The sequence below is a fragment of the Trichoplusia ni genome, chromosome 11 (genome assembly GCF_003590095.1).
Source record: "Trichoplusia ni isolate ovarian cell line Hi5 chromosome 11, tn1, whole genome shotgun sequence".
NCBI lineage: Eukaryota > Metazoa > Arthropoda > Insecta > Lepidoptera > Noctuidae > Trichoplusia > Trichoplusia ni.
The window spans coordinates 13,105,304-13,131,907 of NC_039488.1; the positions used below are offsets into that span (position 1 = coordinate 13,105,304).

General features: G+C 35.0%; 1 protein-coding gene across 1 annotated transcript; it reads left to right on the top strand.

The window, feature by feature from the left end:
- The first annotated feature begins 900 nt into the window (after nt 1-900).
- On the top strand, nt 901-26,515 carry LOC113498622 (protein yellow). The gene is made up of 3 exons (XM_026878702.1): nt 901-1,050; nt 22,172-22,445; nt 24,401-26,515. The coding sequence occupies exons 2-3, from the start codon at nt 22,181-22,183 to the stop codon at nt 25,513-25,515; spliced, it is 1,380 nt and encodes a 459-aa protein (XP_026734503.1). The 5' UTR covers nt 901-1,050; nt 22,172-22,180; the 3' UTR covers nt 25,516-26,515.
- Nucleotides 26,516-26,604: the final 89 nt, after the last annotated feature.

Genomic DNA, 26,604 nt, shown 5'->3' on the forward strand with positions numbered 1-26,604 from the left:
TAGTCAAAATATTTTTAACTTTGACTTTTAGGGTTTTATGTTTTTAATGGACCTTTTTTATTTTGTACAAAATTGGTATAACTATCTTTTTCTGTGACGAAGAATATTCTTAAAGACAATCAAACCTCTGTACGTTCTTAAAAAGTGGGTCGTAGCTACATAATAGATGAGGTCAAACACTGAGTTAACTTTATTTACATTTTAAGAGTTGTATAATTAATTAATCGATGGCTACCTGTTAATTACGATTCATGGTTGTTAGATAATAGCTTGGTTTTTGCCGATTATCTGTAAATAAATTACTTGATGACCTTAAGGATGTGTCTTGTTTTGTCTGAACAAAAGTCTTTGACTTATGGTGTAGTGGACTCATGGATCTAAAGAAAGAGATGAAACATATCTATTTTTTATTAATTGCTGAATTCAAAGCGCAAAATTTTATAAGAAGAAAAAGAATACGTTCGAATAACGATCCAAAAAAGGTGTATAATATTACTTTTTGAAGATTTTTTTAAGTAGTCTAAGCGGAGTGGAGCATACTCCTCGCACTAAAGAGGTTTTAATCACTTTGAATGATAAACTGGATACACCTTCAACCAGAGGCAGTGGCGCTAACAGTAGCCTCTTGGCTTGTTATGTAAACAGTATAATACTTAATTTGTATGTTAATATCGCATAATAAGTGTCTTCTATTACACCAAAAGTGTCGGCACCCTTCTCCGCCACTTACATTGCTGCCTTACTACGGGGCAATGACTCATTCAATTCTCGTAATCAAATCACAACATTGGTCCTCTCTTTCGTTCTTCACGTGCAAAAAAAGGCGCGGTATATATTTTTTAAGAGTAGAATTGCGAGTGTGTGATGGTAACCCTGTCACGAGCGAGGCAATAGGCTGTTTAGCTCGTTACCACAGACCAACTTCAGTTCGCGTACCGCTATACTGACGGCTGGTTGTGTGTCCACTCGCGTAATACATAAATACGACCTCTTAATAACTTTGTGATCGTTACATCAACTTTTATACGTGTTATCGGAGAGATTTCTCAGGTGAGTTTCCTTTTAATTAATTTGATAAGCCGGAATTTATGGCGTGCGCCGATTAACGGTTCTATCTTAAAGTTTCTTGCCGAGGACGTGTTTGAAGTTTTTTTTTATTCCGGAGTTTTTTCGTAAAGGAATATTTATTGGGTCATTAAACCATCAATGATTTTTAGGACACGCTAATGTCAAATAATATGATGAGTCGATAATATTCTGGTAACCCAGTTATCGGAGAGTTAGAAACCGTTTTCTAAATATTTTCTAGAGTGACATTCAGGCATTACCCATTTTAAGACGTATAGAGTGTATTGCAAAATTTCTTCAAATTATATATTCTAAATTCTAGTTTCTATGTTAGGACACGTTACGACAGTTTAGAATTAAATAGACGCAGATGTATATTTATAATAAATCATTACATTATTTGGAGAGGGACTGGAATAAATTATTCTTTACAAATTGTAGAGTCAAGTTGTATTTTTTAGTTTGGCGGCAAAAAAATGACTTTTAGAATAAAAAAGTTTGCGTGTCTTTAGAGGTGTAATCTTCGGTTGAATCTGCCGGCATGTGGGCCCTAAAATTTTAACTGACGGGTTTCGGCGATGAGTCAGCGTTCACCCTTTTTTAATAGACCCTTCATTAGGCTTGGAACTTTGTGGGCAATAACGTAGGTTTTTTTTGTGGCTTGGTAAAAATACAAACTGTTTAAAGACAAGACAGTCTTTGTAAAAAAATGAGGAGAAAAAAATCGTTTTATAGAAAACGGCATATTTTATTTTTAATAGAAGCTCCAGTAACCAGTATTTCCTACTGTACGTTTGTTCATATATTGAGGTTTCTACAATATTTTAACATAGTTCGTAGTACATGTGTATTGCGATATTTTTACCAGTTTTTCTAAGGAAATTACTCGTCAATTTGTTATGTTTGCAATATATCGAATGCTTGCCCGGAATAAGTAATAACGGAAGTTCGATTTTAATAGCTTACAATGTAATGAATTAAGACATAAATTCAATGTTATGTAATTTCCATATAAAAATGAACAGCTTAGTAAATGATATCTATTTATGAAGGCTTTGCTCTAGTTTAAGCTCATAAAATGTAAACAAAAAACAATGAAATTAATTAGAAGACCCCTGTGAAACCCCTGTGGAAACAAAAATATTTAAAAAACTCTACCTAAACATTAGTTTACGGTACAATTAAATAGAGTAGTAATATTTGCTGCACTGTATTCAAGTCATGGAAACACCCACAACCACCTAAAAGGCTTTTCATAAAAAAACGCAACGATTTATCACTAAGGTACCTATATCTGATATTTACTTTAAACATTTGCTTCTATTGCAATAAATACCTAATACACACGACATTTGTATAACCATCTAATAAAATTACACGATAAACTCAGGAATTGTACTTGACGTATTTTTCCTTGGACATTACTAGTCAAACAAGCTCTATGTGGATGACAAATTATCACATTGATTGATAGTCTTGTTATTCAATAAAGTCGTAGAAACCAAGATCACTTTACTGCAAAAAGGAATAACTGTCGTAATCGACATCGTTCCCAGATAACTGGAGGCTTATTTGTAAGGAATTTGGGTTGAATTGGGTCTGCGACCAATTGGCTAAGGCAGTCGCTATCTAGGTATTGGGAGATTCCTATAGATGTAAAATAGTTGGGTCTGAGTAGGTACGCATAGCTACAGTCAAGCTTGCTATAGGTTATGTTAGATGGAAATTTATCCTTTCGTTAATGATTATTTCTGTACATAAAGACGGAGCAATTTGTGTCTTCTATGGATGGTTATACATTACATATAATGTAAAATTTTCCAATTTAAATAAGTCCTGCTCACCCACCATAAAAAAACTTCCACTGAACTTTTTGAGTCACAATAGAATCCCTTAAAATGAAGTCATCAAAAAAGCTTAACGTATCGCATCGGGCGGAAAACTGACAAGCTATCCTCCCATTTGTCTTCAAAAATGTTTTACAGACTTGAACCGTATCATTAACATAATGATGTTTAATAAACGAGACGCCAAAATAGAAGGTGATGTGGTGGCATGAACGCCTCGGGCGTATACAACCTGCGTGCTGAACTGGTTCACCCATTTCATAGCAGTTACCCTTGTCAATGAGAAGGCTTTGACGACCTTCTTGGAGAGGAAAACGACGGTATAACCGAAAAGCTTCTACATCTTATTTGGGTAGAGTGACGTTTTTGGGATTGCTGTTAGGAAGTATTAAGGAGCTGTCTTTTTGCACCAAGAAAAAGGAATGGTCCGAAAAACCTGTGTGTATTTTTAACTTGTCTATTCGTCACTAGTGGAATCAGATATTGTTCGATGCATATAATATTTGTCAAAAAAAGTCGTCCAAATTGGCTGCCAAAAACACGGGCAGGAAAAAAAGAACTTGGAGCTAAAAAATCATAACAAAATAAAATATGTCGTTTGTCGTAACGCGTGGAATTCACGCCAATTACCATTCTAAGAATTTACGCAACAGTAAACACGCTTATAGTGCTACAAATATTTTGTAAACAAAATCGCAACGCATCTGACATCTTCGTACGTCCTCTCTTCATGGAATCATGGATACAATCCTACCTCATCAGCTCGAGAATGCTAAAACGAATGTTTAAGTTCTTATGTCATCACATGATGCATCAGAACTATCTAAGTGTGTATGAGTAGTCTATTGCTCAAATTAGATACAAATTTGGTTCATTCTAATGATGTTTTAGTCACGAACTGGCCATACGTACAAATGCCTGTCTGACTTTTAAGGAATAACAGACGATATTGTTATTCCATTGTGACTTAGTATTTGGAATTGATGATTAAGCTGTATGAAGCGAAGAGCCAGACCTTTTTGGATCAGTCTTGGACCAAGCTCAAGTAATCCTTCAGACGTCATGGATGAGCAAGTTAACGCTTTGAAACCGACTTCAAAAAGAAGGTGGTTCTCAATTCGTTTCATTTTCCCTTTTCATATTTTCGATTTTGTTGGTGCTTTACTCATTTAACGTGGATTAGCTGGTGGCGGGCTTCCTTTTCCGCACGTATGCTCAATATTCTTCTCATACGGTCAATTCAGCATTAGCAAAATTGGTCTCTATTTTAATTTAAAACCTTTGAGGAAATATTAGAATGCCAATTACTGTAAATAAGCATAAAACTGAAGTGGTTTATAAAACTTGTGTAACATGCATAGATGCAGATGATTTCTACAATTTAATAGATCTACAGTTTACCGGAGTTTGATTTCTAGTTCCAGTTTTATAACTCGTGATGTAATTCCATGGTTTTTAAAGAATTCATTTTATAATCTTCACGTTAAACTTGAATAGAGTCGACAAGAATCACCTAGATTAAAAACACTTCCAAATACCTCATAAAATAAGCGTATCAAATTGCAATCAACATTGTAAAGGCAGTAAGGATTAAAATTACTAGTTTTATCAAACGATATGCAATAAAGCTTAACTGGAATGTTAAGAATTTAGCATTTAATCCCGCAGTTAGCATTGAAGCCATCTCGATAGAGGATTGGTATTTACGAGAGCTATGAGTACGCAATTTGGATTCTTCTTATAGTGGGTTATCACAGAATCCTGGTCACGTGGCCAATCAATGCAAGCGTGACTTAAGTTGGAACTGTTTGGATTTTCTGCTTGGGAAAGGTGGGGAATTTTTCCTGTTGGGATTTTTTTATATCAAGATTTATTTAATATATGCAACTAAATAACCGGTTTATGCATTGCTGGGGAAATACAACGATTAAAATATACCTAGACTTAAAAATATACAATAGGTTTTCAAGGCTCGAATAAAACCAAATGAAAATGGAAGAACCGAAGAAGAGTATAAATCAAGGCAAAATATTTCTGATACCAGGTGCATACTGTGAACTTAAATACTAGTTATGCGAAAACAAGATACCACTATTGGAATTGTATCGCGCCATCTCACTTCAACGCAACCAGCCTATTATAAATCAGATAATACAAGCTTAGAATGTAATGTGTTAACAACCAGACTTTAACCAATAATAACAACATAGTATTTATTTAATAATTCTAGTAATTTACGGTAATAAACTAGAAACCAGACATTACTTGAACTATGGAATGACCTTTAATTAAAACGTCTGTATTGACATATGTTGGCCCTTGGTCTATAAGGGACTCATTGACATGAACATTAATGACTGCCTTTAATCTATATGTACGCTTTTAACTCGAATAGCCACGTGGCATCTTTTATAACGTGACGAAAGATGAAAGACATCTGTGACTGGGTTGAGATTTGAAAGTGATTCCATAAAAATGACAAGGAATAAACGAATAGATGTTTTGGACAAATATTAGAATATCTACTAGCAATGTCAGTTGTCGGTTATTTTGTTTTCTCGGAAAAGTGAGTTTGGGGCCCAAACTCACGAAAACGTCTGCCCAAACTTTGGGCAGACGTTTTCGTGAACCTTACTTCAATACTTGATGTATTGAAGTACATACCTAATAAGAAAAAATATGTTTTTTTGGCTTTGGCATCGTTTGTAGATTTTTTTCGATTTTAATCTATACCTAGAGATATTTTTTTAGCAACTGGTGTTTAAGCAAAATATTCGGTCAAATATTCTTGCTCTGGGAGAATAATTGTAGAAACAAACTCCCTATCATAACGCTGTCAATCTTTTTCCAATCGAGAGTAATAAGCGCAGTAATAGAGGAAATAAGTGGGAACCGTGCTAGAACAAAAGACAAATATTTAAGGTCTATACAGTTTGTATAGGTATCTATATGAAAAGGAAAACATAAACAACTGATTCCAAAGCCATCATATCGAATCGTCTACCACTTATATCTTGTATCTATTAATACCAAGATTGATGCAAGTAGACTCGGATGTTGTATGTTATTGCAATTATTGATCATAAATCAATATTTTACCTCGGACATCCAGGAACTGATATTGTTTTGTCAATAAATAGCTATATTTATGCAAAATACTCCGTTTGACCGTTAATTTTGATTGATTAGTCATTCTCTTTGCATTCGTGGTGATAGATATATAGGAACAGAATTAAATATGTGTACTGAGAGTAAGATACGTTCGATTCGATTGCTTTATATAAATATACTAGCTGTTGCCCGTAACTTCGCCGGCGTAGTTAGAAGATATAGTTAGGAATATTTAAACGGAAGCCACAAGCCAAGTTTTTGCCACATTTTCCATTGTATCTTCGCTGCTATTAGTTGCAGCTTGATGGTGTATAGCCTAAAACCTTCCTCGATGAATGGTCTATTCAATACAAAAATATTTTTTCAATTTGAACCAGTAGTTCTTCAGCTTTATGTATTAGTATAGATTATATTGGAATATACTTGCGTACTGAGAGTAAGACATGTTTGATTCGATTGCTTTATATAAAAACTAGCTGTTGCCCGCGACTTCGTTCCCGTGGGTGTAGAAGATGTAAGTTATGATTTATACCCGTCCTGTTTTTTCTCACATTTTCCATTGTATCTTCGCTTCTATTAGTCGCAGCGTGATGGTTTATAGCCTAAAGCCTTCCTCGATTAATTGTCTACTCAACACAAAAAGAATGTTTCAATTTGGACCAGTAGTTCCTGAGATTAGCGCGTTCAAACAAACAAACAAACAAACAAACTCTTCAGGTTTATATATTAGTATAGATATATAGGTATATTTCGATTACAATTACTGTTCCAAATCGTAAAAAAAATGATGGTTATAAATATGGTCCTTATATTTGTTAGGAAGGCTTAACATATTTTACCCAGGAAACAGATCTAGTTTTAAATTCTCTTATTCAAGAACTAATCTCAATATTCAATTACTTTCAATTTCCTGTGCCGTACCACTAACACTTAAAATACTCACCGTTGTAGAGCGAGACTTTGTTCAGTACACTGTAGAGCGGTATCTCACTCCCACGATGTCAACCGATTTGCTTTGAATAGCTCATGGTACGGGGACAGATAAATTTGTTTCTTTTTTAACATTGAATTGTAAAACACAATAAAGTTCTTTCACATGTAAATTACCAGCATGTTAGCGACCTTGATAATTAATAATAAATCTAAAAATACATTCTTTGAGTCATTTAACATTTCCTCAACACGTATTGTCTTGTGAAAGGGAGGCTAATTTTATTGTTAATCAAATATGTGTCGTATTACAATTACTGTAGAGTTTAAAGTTCAGCGTATTAATTAGTTACATGTTCTTCCGGGTGAAAAGGTTAGCGAAATTAAATAATGTCTTCGTGGTGATTATCTAATGTTAATATAATGAAATGTGGTCATTGTGGTTGGTTGTTGTGTAGGAGGTCTCTAATATCGCTTTAGGCGGGCTTCAGAAGTATTTAAAAATGTCTTTGTGAATGCTTTATGTAATTTCAAATAGAGATCTTTTATTGTAATATGTATTTATTTTGAATACTTGCTCTAAAGTTGACGATATGAAAATCACTTGTATCAATAATGCTCAGACTTAGAATACGCCTTTTTTGAGTGCATAATTAGATATTTTTCCATGCCCGTGTTGAACCCGCTACGCGATGAAACACAACGACCATACAAAGTAAGAATTTTACAGTTTTAGGAAATTGACGTCACTATGCAGTGTATCGAGGTCTCTTGCTTTTACAGTAGCAAGTTGCTTTTTTCGTACCTATATATTATTTGTCGAAATAGTTTTTCAGAAGATAACGCTTAATTTTTTTTTCTGGTAGGTACATATGAGAAGACTCAAATATCAAAACTCTGATGTAACATTGAAAGAACACCTTCAATTAATCTTTAACTTAAATCCAATTTGATTTTGTAAGTCTGCCTAGATAAGGTAAAGTATATTACCTCGCTAAAAATATCTAGATTGGTTAGCAGAGCGTGTAGCGTTAATTATTTTATAACTTATTTACGTGGACTGTGAACAAATTGGCCTTGGTGTTTTGTAAATTGCTTGACTTTTAGTAGAGTTTACTTTAGTTATTCTTTTACAAGTGTTTGCTTGTAGTATTGACGTTGAGGTAATTTCTATTCGATCGATCTGGAAGGTATTTAATGTATTTATAATAAGAGAGTCAAGAGAAAATTCAAGTAGTTCTGAATAATCGTTTCACAGTACTTTACCGAGTTTGTTTAATTGAAGCGTGCCTTGCCAGGATTTTAGCTGATGACCTAAGAATGGTAGTCAATATTTTAGTACATAACGATCATTAATATCTAAGGTCTGGTCCACAAACCACATAACACTAAAATAGCCTTTTTCTTTCCGAACGTAACATACAATAGTTTTGTTAATCTATTTTGGATTCTTGATGTCTGTTTTCCCATTAAAGATGAGATTAAAGTTCTCAACAAGGCCTCAGTATATTGGACCTGTGTCTCTATGTACGCCTTTAAAAAAGACCGGGTCTCCTCCTATGATGTAAATCTGTGACTGCAAAGATTTGTCTGTAAACGGGTGAACCATCTTTTGACAAGTGTCATCAAATATTACGAATATCATCTCGCTATGATTAAGTGACGTAGTCCAGTCTAGTATAAACTTGTGTTGTAAATAGATTCTATAAATATTATAGGTTTATTTGTTTCGTTAAAAATAAATAAGTATTTGTTTGTTAGACACAGGTCAAGTAAGGTCATTGTGTCTGCTCGTAACAGTCAAGTCACGAATTTAGAATATTATTACGACTATTGACTTTATTTATAAGTATCGTGTCTAAATGTAGGCTATTTTTATATTACAGAGGACAGACGTTGTCCTGTATGGTAATTTAAGCAAAGCAATTTTAATATAAACAAATCCAATATATAAAATTCGGAAAACATGTATTTTTCTTACCCGTGTATGGCGAAACAACATCTGCTATCTGTATCAACAGGGTGCCACCCAAAGTCAAACATGCAAATCAGTCCAGCCTTTTAGGAGTTCAGTGACAAACACTCGTACCGTATTATTATGCATATATTCAAAGATTATTTATTACCAGTTTTTTTCAACTTCATTTCAATAAATTATAAAGCTCGTTTATTTTTTCGTAAACTGTCTCAAGTTAGTAAAGGTAATTTTAATGTTAATATTTGTGAACTTAACTATCTTCGTACCACTGTTTGTGATCAAACCTTCGTAAATAGTTAGAACCATTAATATAGTACACCTCTTTAAAGTATTGAATTTTAACTCAAACTTGCGTTTTTAACTGAACGCATTAAAAACACAATTCGTTGTAGAACTCTTCGTAAATTATTTTTAAAAAATGCCGAGAAATTAAAAACATTTTTCACAAAACAAAAAACAAATTAATATTAAAAAAACATTAATAATACAAAACAGCCTTAATTAATGAACTATTTCTGCTACTTAGTAGTTCCACAATTATCCACGTGTGTAACTTAATTGACACCGAAATTAGTAAATATTGAAGTAATTAATTTATAGCCTAATTACCTAGTGTCAGATCGTTCATTACGAATGCTTAATTGGCAATCGATTGCGTACTAATCAGCGATACGGTTGTGACTTCACGCAAAACTCAAAAATTGTTTTGCTTATGTATCTGTTTATATAATTTTGAACCAATTTTCTGGTATTGTTCATCGAAACTTAAAAAGTCCTCACGAGTACCATAAGTGTGTGACGTAGGGGGCTACATCAAGATTTCTTGAACGTATTTCTTTAATCTATACTAATATATAAAGCTGAAGAATTTGTTTGTTTGTTTGAACGCGCTAATCTCAGAAACTACTGGTCCGAATTGAAAATTTATTTTTGTGTTGAATATACCATTTTAGGCTATAAACCATTACGCTGCGACTAATAGGAGTGAAGATACAATAGAAAATGTGAAAAAAACAGGGCAGGTATAAATCATAACTTATATCTTCTACCCACGGGGATAAAGTGGCGGGCAACAGCTAGTTATTAAATATAGAAGCCATTGAAGCCAAGTTTCTTCTCAGAGTCATAGGCTACATATTAACCCGGGAAATACCACTATACTATACTAAGGCCCGATTTTTCAATCGTAAGATTACTGTTATCTGAGGAATAAACATGGCCGTTTGACATAATTTCTATACAGAAGCTGTCAAAGCGTCAAACAAATTCGTCGAATAAAAGTTATCTGGCGATTGAAAAATCGGCCCTTAGTAGATTTATTTAGGTACTACGTGTGTTATGAACGAATCCATAAATCTTTAGCATAAAATATTTATTTATTTGGAAAAATACGGTGTTACATAAAAAAATAAAAACCATAATATTCTTTCATTACCAGCGTCCAAATGTTTTATAGTCTAGAACGAAAATTGTAAATTATAACATTGCAAACTGCGCTTTAATTCAATGGTATACATTGTATTTTTTATTTTAAAACTATTTGTACTTACTTACGTAGCATTTACAATAAGTTATTAATTACCAGACATTCCCTTTTACCAGTTATTGCGCACAGTCCCAAACACGTTCTTCGTATTTGCTGGTTTATTTCAATAAACATTGTGACTATATTTATCGGTAAATAAATAAAGTAATGAAGTAAGAATATCCTTGTTCGTGTGAATCATGCGGTCAATAAGTCAAATTATAATCACGTAGCGTATTTGCAATTTCCTGTTATTAGTTTTTGAAGAAGAGTCCAGTTATTTCAAAGGTAGCGCCAACATTTTGATATTTAAACACAAACACCAAAAAGAAAACTATTTTTTTCCCCATAAGCACAAGAAAGTCATAAGCATAAGGGATAGGCTGATGATGTGATGTGAAGCACAAGAAATGACGTTAGCTATTTCTACATACTCGTATGTACGTTGATAACAAATGGCAAATTCTCCATTTGTTTCAAGATTATACCAAAACATAAGCTTCAATTTAAGCACGTAATCTAATAAAGATTTCTAAAAGCAAACAAATTCGAAATAAATAAATTAAAACTACACAAAAGAGTCTTCTTACCCACCTACTTGTAAAACAACTCACGAGACTTAAACCAATGCATTTCTAAATAAATTCTACTTAGATCAAACTTGGTTGTACCAGTGACATTACTGGAATGACACATAACATGTGTGCCGAGTTTTTGTGAGGTAGGTGCCGCCGGCGACGTGCCCGTGCACGCTCGCCCTGACCCACTAATTGTTTGTACTAATCGTTACACTTTTAGGAATAGACCAAATAGTTTAAATTACAATGTTTTAGAATGTCTTTGTAATATTCGATTTTGTTTCGAAGTTTAGGTACGGACAAGAGTCTTCGATCTTTTTGGTGGAAATTTATCCTTTTTGGATAACAGTATTTAATGTATGTATTTTTCAACTTTTCGTCAGCCCTGCCTACTATTGACATTTACATTACACATGATTATCAGAGGACCCTTTACTTCTTCTATTATTGTAATTGTTGAAGCGTCACGTGCGTCTCTCTTGTCAATTTAGCTCCCCCCTGTCCACATTGCCGTATAAGTTAACAAAAAAGTTAAGTAGATATCTTCAATCCCATTCGGGTCATTCAACATGTTAAAGATGCCTACCTGTATGGTCTAACTGATGAATAAATTCTAAATAATCTAGCATTACAAGTCAACTAACTGGCAATATATAAGGTGATGTCAAAACCCAATTAAAGTGTTTATTTAAACATGCGATGCACCGACGAGGATCCTATAAGGTAATGTCGACATTAAATGAGAGGAAATTTTCCATATCGCCCTACGACCTTTTGAGGATCGTAAATCTTTTTGAGGACTTATAACTCAAGTGCATATTGTGATGTAGTAAAGGTTGAGAATTTATATCCTGGTTAAAGATTTGAAGCTTTACGGAAGGAAGAAAACTGCAGTGTTGTTAGAGAGTGATAAATAAAGTTCTAGACGATTCGACTTTTCGTCCACCTCTCTTTCATTACATCGAATCTCTTTGGAAAGAGAAGAGGAAGAGATCCACAGGATATAGAAAACCAGAAATCAGTTAGATACTGAGAAGAATATTGTGTGCTGTGTCTTCTTTTCCAATTATTCAGAAGTGGGGAAAAATAGAATTAAGCAGAATTGATTATTTTATTCCAATAAAACAAACATTATTTTTGTCTTCTTTAAAATATGAGTCATAATTAAATGATCGGTACATACCGGTGATTAATATTAGTTCCTTGATATTAAAAGGGTTAAAACACACACTCACATGTACACAGGCTTGGAGACAAGGAAAACCAATTTCATTCAATCATTGTTTCTGAACACTTAAAATAGATATCAAACGTCATAAGGAACGTTAAGGAACTTTCGAACCACTAATTTCCAGCCTTTTTACAGACCGGTAATTTTCAAAAACGGCCATAATCGAAAAAAAGTGTATTACATTATTTATGTGTAAGCCAAAGGACTTAAAACTGTTAAAAATATACTGGCTCCTATAATATTCTTCTGTGCCCACTGCCCAGTGACCAGTAGGTGCGTGGGCAAGTATATCACAGGCGGTCCAAATCTGCGCGTGCGCCTAAACCCGTTCACCTTGGGGTGTCGCGACGGAATTTTTAACGGCCAATGCATTGTGCAAGATTAGCGTGGAGACACACCGTGAGCTATACTGAGAAGGAATATGATTAGATTTATGAATTGTAACTATTGTATCACTCACTAAAATGTCTGTTGAAGACAAATTCTGTAACTCTACCATCATCCATCGTGGAAAAAGGACAGCGCAATACACGCCTAAAAGCGGCATCTCATTTTCACACTTTATACTAGTACTACAGGTTCCCGTAAATGGTCATTTTCAGAAATGAAATCATTATTGAATGCGGACCTTACTACCACTAGCTTCTTATACTGATAAATATGTTTTGAAAGTAATGACAAAATGCATCGAGAATCATTAAAGTATCCTTATCCTTACATATTATAAAACAAAGTCTCCCGCCGCGTCTGTCCGTCTGTCTGTCTGTTCGCGATAAACTAGAAAAGTACTGAACGGATTTTTATGCAGTTTTCAACAATAGATAGAGCAATTCTTGAGGAAGGTTTTAGTGTATAATAAGTTTAGGTTTTGTGTAAACTGACGATATTACAACGATATTAGTTAAACATGTCCGCGGTGGTATATGTCTATCTTCCAAGGATAACCCACAATAACCATTTTTATGTGTTTTCTTAATACAGTAAAATTATGGGTTATTTACGAACCTATTTTTAACAATACAGTATTAATCCTTATCCAAATAAATAAGTTAGATATATTATGCATGTAATATAGAACAAAATTGCCTTTTAGACTACACCAAAAAAGTTAATAGGTAATGAGTTATCGTAATATTAAAATCTCCGCGCGAGAAATTAAAAATCGATGAAACGTAGCGAAGATATCGTTGGCATCTATATACTAATATATAAAGCTGAAGAGTTTGTTTGTTTGATTGTAATCTCAGGAACTACTGGTTCAAATTGAAAAAATATAAAAAAATATTTTTGTGTTGAATAGACCATTCATCGAGGAAGGTTTTAGGCTATATATCATCACGCTGCGACCAATAGGAGCGAAGAAAAAGTCATAACTTATATCTTCTAACCACGCAGACGAAGTCGCGGGCATTATAATATAAGTCATCTTTACATCTCTCAAATAGTTCGTGCATCTGTACTGTTTAGCTTACCTACCTACTTAAATATTAAGCGTAGCTTACAGTGTAGATACACCTTAGTTAGCACTGTAAAGTACAAATAGACGGGTGTGGCCGAACTATCTCTTGTTTTTATTGGTTTAAAGCAAGCAAAATTAAATATTTTAATTATATTTAAAGTGAACTTGTACAGAAGCCATTAATGATCGTAGGATTTTTTGATGTATGTGTATGACACCGATCAGTCGTTAATCTCTTGTACGATCTTCGTGACTTAAGACATTCCGTCATGTTTTGTGGAATGGACCGTTTGTATCCCTTAAAATCAATTTCAGGTTATTATGTTTACCTGATTTTAGAAGGTTAGGTATATGTTTAAAATACAAAAAAAGTATTGAAATCAGCTCTTCACAGTCAAAAATGAATGATAATGTCAATTTTATAAAATTGATTTTAAGTAATTTTATCTTTGATAGGCAGATGTTTTCTTGTTTTATTTAGTAATTGGAGTTCTTTTTTTCGTTTGTTTCGTTCGTTACAATTTTAATTAAGGAAAAGAACTACCATCATTATGTGCTTGTAAGTTTTTCAAAGGAGTTCTTTCTACCTCTATTTTCATTATCCTCCCATTAACATTGCGGATGAACAAACGGAATAATAAAGAAGGAAATTCCTTGACGTAAAACAAATCAATTGAAAGGAGCACTTGTCATTGTTCTATAATTAAAAGCACAATTATTAAAACAATTGCTATTTATAAGAAAAGGTTTAATGAACCAATTGTAGTCTAAGAGCCACTGTATAACGAGTCACCGTCATCTGTATTATGCTCTTGAAGACTAAGCTGATATATTGCGCTGTCATGGTTCTACAACCATCATAATATAATTTTAGGACGTGGTGGTGGACCCTCTGGACTGTTGGAATTGTACAAGCGAAACAGACAGATTTAGGTCCAAGGTATTAAGTCTCGTTCACAACTTCAGCAGTTAGTAACTGTAAGAGTTAGGGCTGATCGGACATTTGCCTATGCCTATGTCCAAAGGGGCGATAAAGGGGAACATGAAAATAAAGGAAGAAGGACTCAAGAAGCTATATAGTTTGACAATCAGTGTAACTAACAGGTGTCTTTAAAAAACTAAATGGTTCTCAGCTTCATCTGGTAAGACTGGAAGCCGACCCCAACGTCATTGCGAAAAAGATTGATGACGATTTTGTTTTCGCCGATCTTGTACCATATAGTCTAGGGATGTAGAATGCCCCTAGATCTACTTCTATAGCTCAAAGAAAGTACGGTATTCGTCATGGGAATAAAATAATAAAATTCGATATGCGAATTTTATAGAACGGTATTTTCATTTGAGAATGCGTGGAAATTGTAGTTCCATTCGTGTTTTCGTTACGGCACTTGCTGTAAGAAATTAATTAATTCACGAATAACACGTTTTTGGGCATTCGAAATTCATTGGGTTTTCGCACAATTCGAATTCGGTCAATAAATAGAATGCTTGTCAAGTTGCAGATTGTGATAGCGTCGTAAGTATGGTAATGAAATAACAATAGAGAGTATTTTAGCGTTTCGTTGGCTGGTTGTGGTACGTGGTCTTTCCTTCCATATTTTTTTTGGGTTTGAGTTTATTTTTCTTAAATCTATCACGCTCACAAAGCATCCATTCGTCATCTTCTGGATATAAACAAGAACTTGTAGAGAAATATGTATAACTAGCTGTTGCCCGCGACTCCGTCCCCGTGGGTAGAAGATATAAGTTATGATTTATACCTGCCCTATTTTTTCACATTTTCCTTTGTATCTTCGCTCCTATTAGTCGCAGCGTGATGGTTTATAGCCTAAAGCCTTCCTCGATGAATGGTCTATTCAACACAAAAATAATTTTTCAAATTGGACCAGTAGTTCCTGAGATTAGCGCGTTCAAACAAACAAACTCTTCAGCTTTATATATTAGTAAGTATAGATATAGATTAAATCCTTGAAATAAATACTTTACGGATAGCCGAGTGGTATAGGTCACCACCTCAAACCCACTGCGCGCGACGTAACGTGGGTTTTAATCCCCGCAGAGGACAAACATTTATGTGACTCTCAGCTCAACTTATGCTTATTTTTTGTTTTGAGTTTTCGTGTAAGCACCCCGCGAAGTTGGGATAAAACTCCTTAGAGAAGAAATCGTTTAGACCAAAATAAATAAAAACCGAATCAAATATATACCAGTAGGTACGTACAAACGTACACAGGATTTGTATTCGCAATAACTTATGCTAAGCATAAATTTAAAGTATAATAAGCTGTCATAGATTTGCATATAATTAAAAACTAGTTATTACATAGTTTAAATATGATAAATTTATGCTTCTTAGTTTCTTAGCTTATGATAAGTACTTTAGCTTGTCGAATAATTCATTTTACGATTATAAAAAAGAACTTAATTTAAATGATATTTAAATATATTCATCAATTATATAAGTTTTGTCTTAGTTTCATTATATCGTAACTGTTATAGTTTTATTAATTAACATTTTTAAATTTGTACTATAAAGCAAACAATTACTACGGTACGGCATATATTTGAGAAAATTTCGAATTTTCTTTTTGAGTTTTAAAATTTGTTTTCAGATCAGCTATTATTAATTAACTAGGTGTTGCCCGCGACTTCGCCCGTGTGGTTAGAAGATATGTTATGATTTATATCTGCCCTATTTTTTCCACATTTTAAATTGTATATTCACTCCTTTTAGTCGCAGCGTGATGGTTTGTGGGCTAAAACCTTCCTCAATGAATGGTCAATTCAACTCAAAAATATTTTTTCAATTTGAACCAGTAGGTAGTTCAAAAACAAACAAACTAACTAACTCTTCAGCTTTATATATTAGTATAGATAAGTCATTCTATTCAGCTCAACAAAAAGCGGGAGAACTCATTTGAGGATCTCCCATTTGGAAAAAAAGGTTATTGGTTAAGAATAGGTAAGTCCCTATGTCAAAGGAATAAGGTATATTATCTCAACGGAGCCCACGTGACCGGCACTTAGTACCTTTTATCATTCTTTTTAATAAAACATATATTACATAACCGGCATTGATGCCTACATAGCTTTGACATTGAATTATATTTTCTAAAGTATGTCAAATCATAATTACGAAGCGATTACAGTTAATGCAGTATCGCAATTAACGTGTGACATAAAAATTTATACATGACGGTGATCTATGGTAGTACATTATGCAATACCTAGTATAATATAATATGGGCCGGAGGAATGGAGAAGGAATTTCGTTTTGCCGGACTAATTTGAGAAAGTAACCATACAGGGCGCTACCCAACCGCAGACACATTAATACATCCAAATCGGTCTAGCCGTTTAATAGAAGTTCAGCTTCGAATGCTCATTTACTTTCCTCTTCCAGCTACCTCAATGAGGAAGACCGTTGGAAGCAAAACACGATGACAATGTCCTTACTATGGAGGTAGAGCTTATCCCTTGTTTATTAAACACAGGCATATGTAAAAAACCTGTCAAGTGCGAGTGAGGGTTTCGATTTGTTTCGTCACCCATTTATTACCGTAACAACGGGATTAATCTTTCTTTTTAATGTTAAGTTCCGATTTTAGATACACTTGCACGTTAGAAAATGAGCTAGGTAAAATATAACTGATCTAAAAAAAACAGTTCTTCATTGACCATCATGTTATACTTGCTTTGTTACCAACAATTCTCACGGTCCGTCATCCAGTTTAAATAACAGTAATATTTAACGATTTTGTTAAGTAACGGGACCCGGGCTCCTATACTACAGATGATGCGTCTGTTCCATTGTCTATAATATAATTTTCCATTACCACGCGATCTGTGTTCTAACTATTGTTGTGTCTTTGTGTCTGGGAGCTACCATTTGCAAAGTAAGAAGACGTCAATATAATGATTTGGTTAGAGCACGTGATCTCCGAGTGAAGTGGTGAAGAAGTACATGTAGAAATGGGTTCTCCAATTGGTCGTATTGATGAAAATCTAGAGCAATAGTTTTCAAATTTATTTTGTCATTAATCCATTTTAACTTAAAATGAAATAGCATATTGTGAGCTAGGTTTTTTTTTGCTCTAAAGCATTCACCACCGCAAGAGTGCGATAACGGCCCTTTGAAAACGAGCCGATAACGTAGGAGGCGTTATCGGTCGGTGTGGTGGTTTCCATTAAAAATGCGCGAAGAGCGAGGGATGTGTTTGTAAAGAAGCAAAAGGAACTCTTCATTTACTTCGCCTCGGTCAGCACATCTTTACAAAGCGGAGTTAGTGCACAAATTAGGCGAGGCATGTGTGAGCGGGATTTGAGTAGGTAAGGAACGTGTGTAGAGAAGGATGCGTTGCGAGGTTTGCGTCATTATGTACTACCAGCTATCCATTTTCGTCGTGCGATAATTATACTCACACAGCATTGGTGGGTTCCCACAAATTTTCTCGGCACTGCTCAAAATTCTCGCTCATCTCTGATACAAACGCAGCATAATCGAGTGTAATCTTTCCTAGTTCTATTTCTGTAACAGATTGCTCAATCAAAACACCTGTACAGCATGTTATAAAAACTATAGACGTATACCTATCTGGTACTTATCTCAGCATGATCACAATGCGGCTATTATACTCACGTGGTTGTTGCGACACTCGCCAGAGGTCGCCACTGACCTCACGTAATAGGTTACAGTCACATGTCAAGACTTCTTGTCTAATAACCTGTTAATTATGTAAGAATTTGTGCGCGAACATTGTTTTGGATGTTGTTGTTTGTTTAATACTTATAGTTAGAGGTGATGTCTGAATTATGTGTGCAATGAGATTGGATATTTAAGGAGAGAGAGGAGAAAAGTCATTTCGTTTATTCTTCTATCATGACAGTTTCGGCTAGATTTTTTAAAATTAATTTGCTGTATAGCTTGTAGCACTTAGCTATATCAAATAAAAGTATAGTTAGTAGAACTTGGTACTATAATTCAAAATACATAAATAATAATTATTGTCCTATGTCGGTTAGTGTCAAGGTGTGATGGATACTCAAGTTTAGTAGCAATTTTAGTTCTCTCGGTAACTTTCCAACCATTATTCGAACCATTAAAGTTTCCAACTTTTAGCACACAAATGTTGCCGTCTGTGACTTTAAAAGCTTTTCTATTGACCCATAGTCAACAGTTTCACTGCGCGAACCTTTTCCGTGTACGGTGAAATTTTAAGGTTTGGTTGGCAAAATAACTAGATGGGAGTGGAAATCGATTGGAAATCGATTTGGAAAGTAATTAGTCACTTTTAAGCCTTTGTCGTTGTCCGAAACCCTTTCAATTCTTTTGTTACTATAAATTCTTATAAATCTTGGTATGTAAAGTGTGTAAAATGGTAAACAGTTGTGAACTGAGCGACCGATATTCACCATCTACCTTCAAACTGAGCAAAGATGAGTACAAGATAACTGATATACATGCTTCTATACTTCTAAAAACCTATTAAACACAAACTACACCTAGAGACAGAACAATTGATCGAGCTCATCACCTAAATGCCTATTCTGGTTGGAAGCCGATCCCACGACCTCCGGTATGGCAGTCAGTGCCCATCGTCACTAGATCAACATACCATACACTGGTTACCGTGACGTATACGTAGTAGGCTATCTTTGTTTGAATTGGCTTTAAGACAATCCAATTCTATGTAGTTCTCTATGAAAAACATGACGTGTTTCGGGACTTTCCCAGGCATGACTCGGAACAAGGAAGTTTCGTTAACAAGATATAAGTTTCACTTTTCACGATGTGTCATTTTTTATAATATTTGCAGCTTAACTTTTTTTTCCAGCATCTTCAGTCAAACTTTTATTACTAGTAGCACATTTATCTGCTTTTTTCAATCTGCCTTTCTGAGAAGCAAAAAATGGATTACGAATCTCACTATTTCCGAGGTGAAATAATTCTTGAGCATTCGCTAATCCATAGGAACATTAATTATGTACACTTTTTATCAATAAGACTTATAAGTCTGACTGAAATAGGAAGGATGTATTTCCTGACAAAACTTCCTTGATGACTCACTACCTAATACTACTACTGGTGATTTGACCAACAAATTTCGCAAGAGATCCTATAATAGATAAGGAAAATCCAAGTGCCAACAAACAGACTTCATAGTAAACGGAATATCTACAGCAATTGCAACAAGAATTCAAAACCAAAGACCGATTATAAACTTGATCAGACTTCATTTATATTAACAACAAAACCGACACAATTCGATGGAGACAATTATGAACTTTAACGTCATCTTAATATGGTTGATTATTGTTTGTCTGAACCAACAATAGTAGTTATTATGCGCATAGTCCCTATTGAATTCTAATGTTTAAAGGATTCTGTGTTTCGCATTGTGTGGTTACATCATATTTATAATTATTCGCGATTTTCGAATATGCTTTTAGCTATTCATTTTACGTGGGGGACATATTTGATTATATTTTTGGTCTTTTATGCTCATCTTCTGCTCCTTTTCGTTCATTCCTTATAAAGACGATTATAGCGAATTTACTCGTCAAATTCAATAGAGCAGAAAGCTTCATCCATAATATTTGCCATTGCAAAAAATTCTGAATATCCATATTTATTAGAGCAAGAAATACGGTGTTTATAAAGTTTTATTATATTTTTTTTTCTGTTAGTATTGGTTATAAATTTTTATTCACTCAAACTAAGGAAGAGCGGTTTTCAAAGCCCAAAAACTAAAAACCTTTTCATTGTGATGATAATCGATATCAGATCATATTCGGGTCAATGCTCAAACTAAAATGAACTCGAAACTTGGCAATGTCATATCACACGTTACATAAATCATTTAACCTTACAAATACAAGTACTTCCTTAAGACAAGGTCAAAAGAAAAATATGCCCTGACCTCGTCCAAGGCGAAGTTCCTTTCAATTCGTTACCTACGTCGGTAGGCAATTAATATGCAATATTGAGATATAGTTATATAGTTTCGTTCTCAATTCAAGTACTCGATTCTAGAGGGTATTAGGGTGTGCCTTTGCGCAAACTTGTAACTGGTAAACTTTGTATAACTAGTCCTTTGGTACTTAGTCTTATGTAACTGGTCCTAGGAGTTGCTTTGGTCCTATTGGTTTGATTAGTTCATTTTAATAATAACGTGTCGATTTGCTTTGAATAGGTTAAACAAGGCTCTTAAAATTCATAGAATATTCTTTTTTATTAGTCGTGGATTTGGAATGTCTACTTACTTTCGTGAACTAACCAGTATTAGGTGATAACTAGTAGCGTTATCGGCACTTTGCTCTAGTTCAATTTTACTATCGCTGTTTTGTAGGCTTTACCTAGCAAAAAGTACTTCTGTACCACACTTCATTGTTGTAAGATCTAATTTGATCCAAAATAAATAAATAAATGCGGACGATATCACATACATTGTTCTGAACCCAAAGTAAGTTGCTGAAGCACTTGTGTTATGGAATTCAGATACAACGAAGGTACCACAAACACCCAGACCCGAGACAATGTAGAAATGTGAATTTTTACATTGACCCGACCGGGGATCGAACCCGGGACCTCAGAGCTAGCGACACCTTGAAACCGGTGCGTACGCCACTCGACCACGGAGGTCGTCTCCAAGGTCAAAAAACCAGCACACGATATGAGAATTTTGAAATTCCACAACCACCTCTATTAGCTATAGATAGTATAGATTTATAAACTGTTTCTCGACCTACCACTCCATACATATCAAGCATTAAGAGCACAATCCCCATACTGTTAACGAAATCAAAACAAAAGAACTAGAACATAACAAGATGACCGATTGTTTAAATGAAACTCAAGGCAATACCTATAGTATTCGATACAGGTAGTTTAGTATATCACTCGTACCATTTAATAACATAGTGTTGTGCGTAAAGGTAATAGGCGTAGAGATAAGGAATTAATACGCAGCGGCTGTAACTGCGTGTTCGACAATACTTGCAATACTTGGTCAAGCGTTTGGTTATTCAAGTTTTATTACACCATTGATGGATTTTGTTGCTGGTCCTTTCGGTGGTAAAGGACTTTGTTTTAAATACGACTGCGCTTTTTTGCATATGTACATTACTAATAAAGGAAATGCGTTCTTTGAACGGAAACGGTTAAATCATTATCTAGGATAGCATATAAAAGCATCTTTGGGTACGTTATTGAAAATGCTATAAAATTAACATCCACCAAACCAAAATTTTGGACACGCACCTCCCCAAGTTGCGCCACAAGACCTGGTCCTCCGTGTTCCGCATCTAGTCGGAATCAGCTAACTTTATGAGGTAATCGGTCTCTCAGGTTGGACTGAATTGAAGGCTGAATTTATTGTTTGAAACCAACCAAAAACTTTTTTTCTAAAACTAACCAACTGACCAAGGTTTCCTCTCAATTCCAGCTCCTCAAGATGGAGGGTTTCAAGGCCCTCATTCTCCTGCAGCTGGTGTACCTGTGTGGGTGCATGGACCAGCTCCACATCGTCTACGAGTGGAAGGAGATCGACTACGAGTTCCCCTCACCCGAGGCCAGGCAGCAGGCGATAGATACTAAGAGCTTCATACCAGCGAACAACATCCCGATGGGGCTGGAGATATATGAAGACAAGCTGTTTGTGACCGTACCGAGATGGAAGTCTGGTGTTCCTGCCAGTTTGAACTACATTAATTTGAAAGGTAAGAGTGGAATTTGTCATTATTAATACGCTTACACTAATGTCACTATTTTGAAGTACGTATAAATATTATTTATTAATTCACCGCTGAAATAGGGAGAAATATTTCGCGATGGACCCTGGATTCCATATATTGGAATATAGAATCGAAAGCCAATAGAGAACAAATGTAGTTATCGATGATCAATAGGGGAAGAGGCCTCTGCTCAGATTTGGAGTATGAGTATGACTGGTCTTATTTTTATTAAATGACAGTTAAGACTCTTCAAAGGGAGTGATCGTGTACGAATATTACGTGTCTCGATATTAAACCACTATCAATTATTTTGTTAAATTGGACATTGAACCCCAATACAAAGACCAATTTAATTGAATAATTTTTCTAATAGTCACGTACGACGACAAAAAATACTACAATGTCATTTATTGATTGTTTGGGTCCATTCATAATTTTGAAGTTGTAATATTGAAATGATTAATTAATTTCCTGTTCGAAGTGATTGAAATGAGGTACGAATGAGGGTTAGTTGATTTCTGTCACCTGACCTATCAAGAATGAGTCGGAGTCGACGATGTGGGTTCCAATCAAGAGGGATTTTCCACAAAACCTGTCAACCTTGATGTTGCCTAACCTGAGGGGAAACGTCATCTGCGAAAATTCTAGATTTCATCGGTTTGTAGGACAGAGCCTGATAGACGTTTAGATGGACGGATAACTAAGCCTTAATAAGAGCGGCGGCCTTACCCATTGCGAGGCTTCGGGCGGAAGGTCTTAACAAAATGATCTGAGTACTTGACTTCGTGAAAAATCAATCGAGGTTTTTTTTAAGATAGGCTTGAATACGCCGTTATGTTATAACCTTCAAGTGTTGAATAACATAATATAGTTCAAAAAAATTTTAGGGACGCGAGACCCCTGCAAGAGCGAGGCCCCGGGCGATTGCCCCTTTCGCCACCCAATAATAAGACATGCATCCCTAAATATCTTGCCAGTGCGACTCCAAGGACTTGTCTTTCTTGCTAAACATTGCAACCTGTTAATTTTAATGATTCTAGGTAAAGAGTTTAAACTTATAGCTTAAACTTTATAAACAAGCTCTTTACATTAAATCAAAGAATGCTGTTAGTTTTAGATTGATAAGATTATTGTAATTAATGTGTACTGATCAACGTGCATACAATAGCGATATTCATGATGTTAGTGCTAAGATATATGTTAACAACTCAACTTGCCACGGAACTGCATATGAATAAATTAGCCAGTTAGATAACTAAGCCGATATTACTGTTTATGAAATAGTTTTATATTATTTTGTTTCTACTTTTCTTGTGGTTGATGTTAAACATGGTGTTAAAGTATTTAAGCCGCCTTCGCAGCCCTTTGACATGACTTAACGCACCCTTGAAAAATTCTCAGATGTGCCGGTTTCTTTGCGATGAATGATTTCTTTCATTATGTTATGAAGTCATAATATTAATAATAAGAATATAAAGATTGGTATTGCTTTCACACTATTGTTTTCTGAAATCTAAGTGTTGAACAGCAGATTGTTTGTATCTTTTGGACCTTAGTCGTTAAAAGTAAATACATTTGCTTTTGCCGGGATTCGGACGTGTAAAGCATTTTTAAATTATGCTTAGTATATTTAATTTATATAAAAATACAAAGGGGAACATACATTGATAAAATCTTTTGTATTATGTCAAATTAAGTTTTAACAATGGGTTCATTGATTACTGTTATTTTGAGTGCCATATGACATACTTTTAGAGATCCTTTGATAAATAACGCAAATAAATGAAAGTCGTCGCCAGAACCCATTAGGGAAAACGATGTTATGATATGAATCACTTACTACTCGCTCTATCACTGTTATTTTATATTTCATGCTACGTCAACAAAGTATCTTGGATACCTTATCGATTGGTTTTGACCTATATCATTTTTGGTTTCAGACAACTCCACAACATCCCCGAAGCTGATCCCGTACCCGAGTTGGGCAGCGCACTCTACCGATATGGACGGCAAGCCACCAGAGATCATCTCACCCTTCCGCGTCAGAGCTGACCGCTGCGGACGACTCTGGGTCCTCGATAACGGAAAGATCGGCAATCTGGAGAACAATGTTACGAAATACCCACCTTCCATCATCGTGTACGACCTAAAGACAGATAACCTTCTCAGAAAATACGTGTTCCCCGATGATCAGGTAAAAGAGGAATCAGGATTCGCCAACATTGCTGTTGAAGACAACGATTGTGAGAACACGTTTGCTTACGCCGGGGATCTAGGCAAACCTGCCGTTGTGGTCTACTCTTGGGAAAAGAATGAGTCCTGGAGGATCACCCACCACTACTTCCACCCCGACCCACTAGCTTGCGATTTCAGCGTCAAGGGTTATAACTTCAGTTGGACGGATGCTATTTTTGGACTTGCTCTTTCTGGTCCCAACCCTGACAATTTCAGCACTCTCTACTTCCACCCAATGGCTAGTTACGACGAATTCTCGGTGTCCACTGAATACTTAAGGAACCAAACTCTCGCAGAAAATAACTTCAACGCTTTCAAACTGCTCGGCACCCGGGGCCCTAATGCCCAGTCTAGTGCTTCATTTGTTGACCAGAAAACCGGCGTGTTATTCTACTCTTTAGTAAACTTGAATGCTGTTGCTTGCTGGAAAACGTCAAACAAGGAGTACTTGATGAAGAATCAGGGTCGGATCTACATGAGCGACGAGACGATGGTCTATCCAACTGACATTAAGGTAGATTACAACGACAACTTATGGATTCTATCTAACAGGATGCCGATATGGATGTATGGCACCTTAGACCCCACTGAAGTGAACTTCAGAATCTTTTCAGCTCCTGTAGTCGATGCTATCAGCCACACTGCCTGTGACATCACACATAGATCAGATATCCTGGATAAATTTGTTAACAAAATTATGAACTCCACAAACACGATCTTAGCTAAGATTGGCCCAAATTCTGGATCCGCTATGCTCAGTCCGCTGTCGACATTAAGCGTGTTACTATTCAGTTGGATAATCGCTTTTACTGTTTATTAAGTAGTTTTAGCGTTGATAAATGCGAGTGTACCTCTCCGACATTGTTACTATGAATAAGTCTTGTATTGGACGTCATCGAGGACTTTAAAGGCCCATTTAGACTTAAGCGGTATCGCTGCCGTGGGTATCTAGTTTAAAATGGATTTCGCTATCCTCGTAGATTTTGGAACTTGGTTTTGATGCCAATTATAAGCAAAAGTGGCCGCAAATATTGCTGTTCGAATGGGCCCCTACACAAAGAGGTTACATTAAAATGTTTGATAGTTTATAAGGACTTAATATAAGGTTGTGATGTGAAATATGAACTGGCGTTCAGATGCATGAGCACTTGTGGTGTGAAGTAAATGGTCGAGGACTGACACGTCCAGTTTGTATGCTAGTCGGAAGCGTTAGTATTATAGCCTATATTGTTTTAAGTACCTACTTTTATTATAAAAAATAATAATATCTACATGTTAACGACAAAAAAGTTTTATGAATTTTGATGATTTGTGCAAAAAGGTTTTATAACACTATAAGTTAGTTGACATTTGATTGTTTTTTACATTCCAATAGCTCTTAAAAGGGCCTTTAGACAATTTTAAAATGTTTCGTAAAAGTTTTTAGGTTAATGCTATTAATTAGGCCATATTCCATTTGTGCAAAATTAAAAAAATAGGAGAGTTTAGAATAGTTACTCTATCCATGTTAATTTTTAAGTTAGAATGTTGTTTAAGTTTTGTTTTCGATTCATGAGTGTTATAAAAAGGAAAAGTTATCACCATATATTTGTATCCATGTCGATTCTTATTAGATCCACTGTTTCTGTTAACTGTATCAATCATAATTTTCAGTAACGTATATCATTACACAGCTTTATTTATTGTGATCACTGCATAAATGTTATTCGTACTTAGTTTGTGCCTTAACGTGATATCTCATAAGCTAATATAATGTAGTATGTGCACGAAACGTGTATTTTGTAAATATTAACTTTAAATAAAAAATGCTAAAAGCTAAAGAGGTTTATTCTTTTCAGTAGCGACATCTGTTGAAAGTTTTGACCAATTAGTTTTAAGTTTACAAATGTAATTGATAGATGGCGCTGGC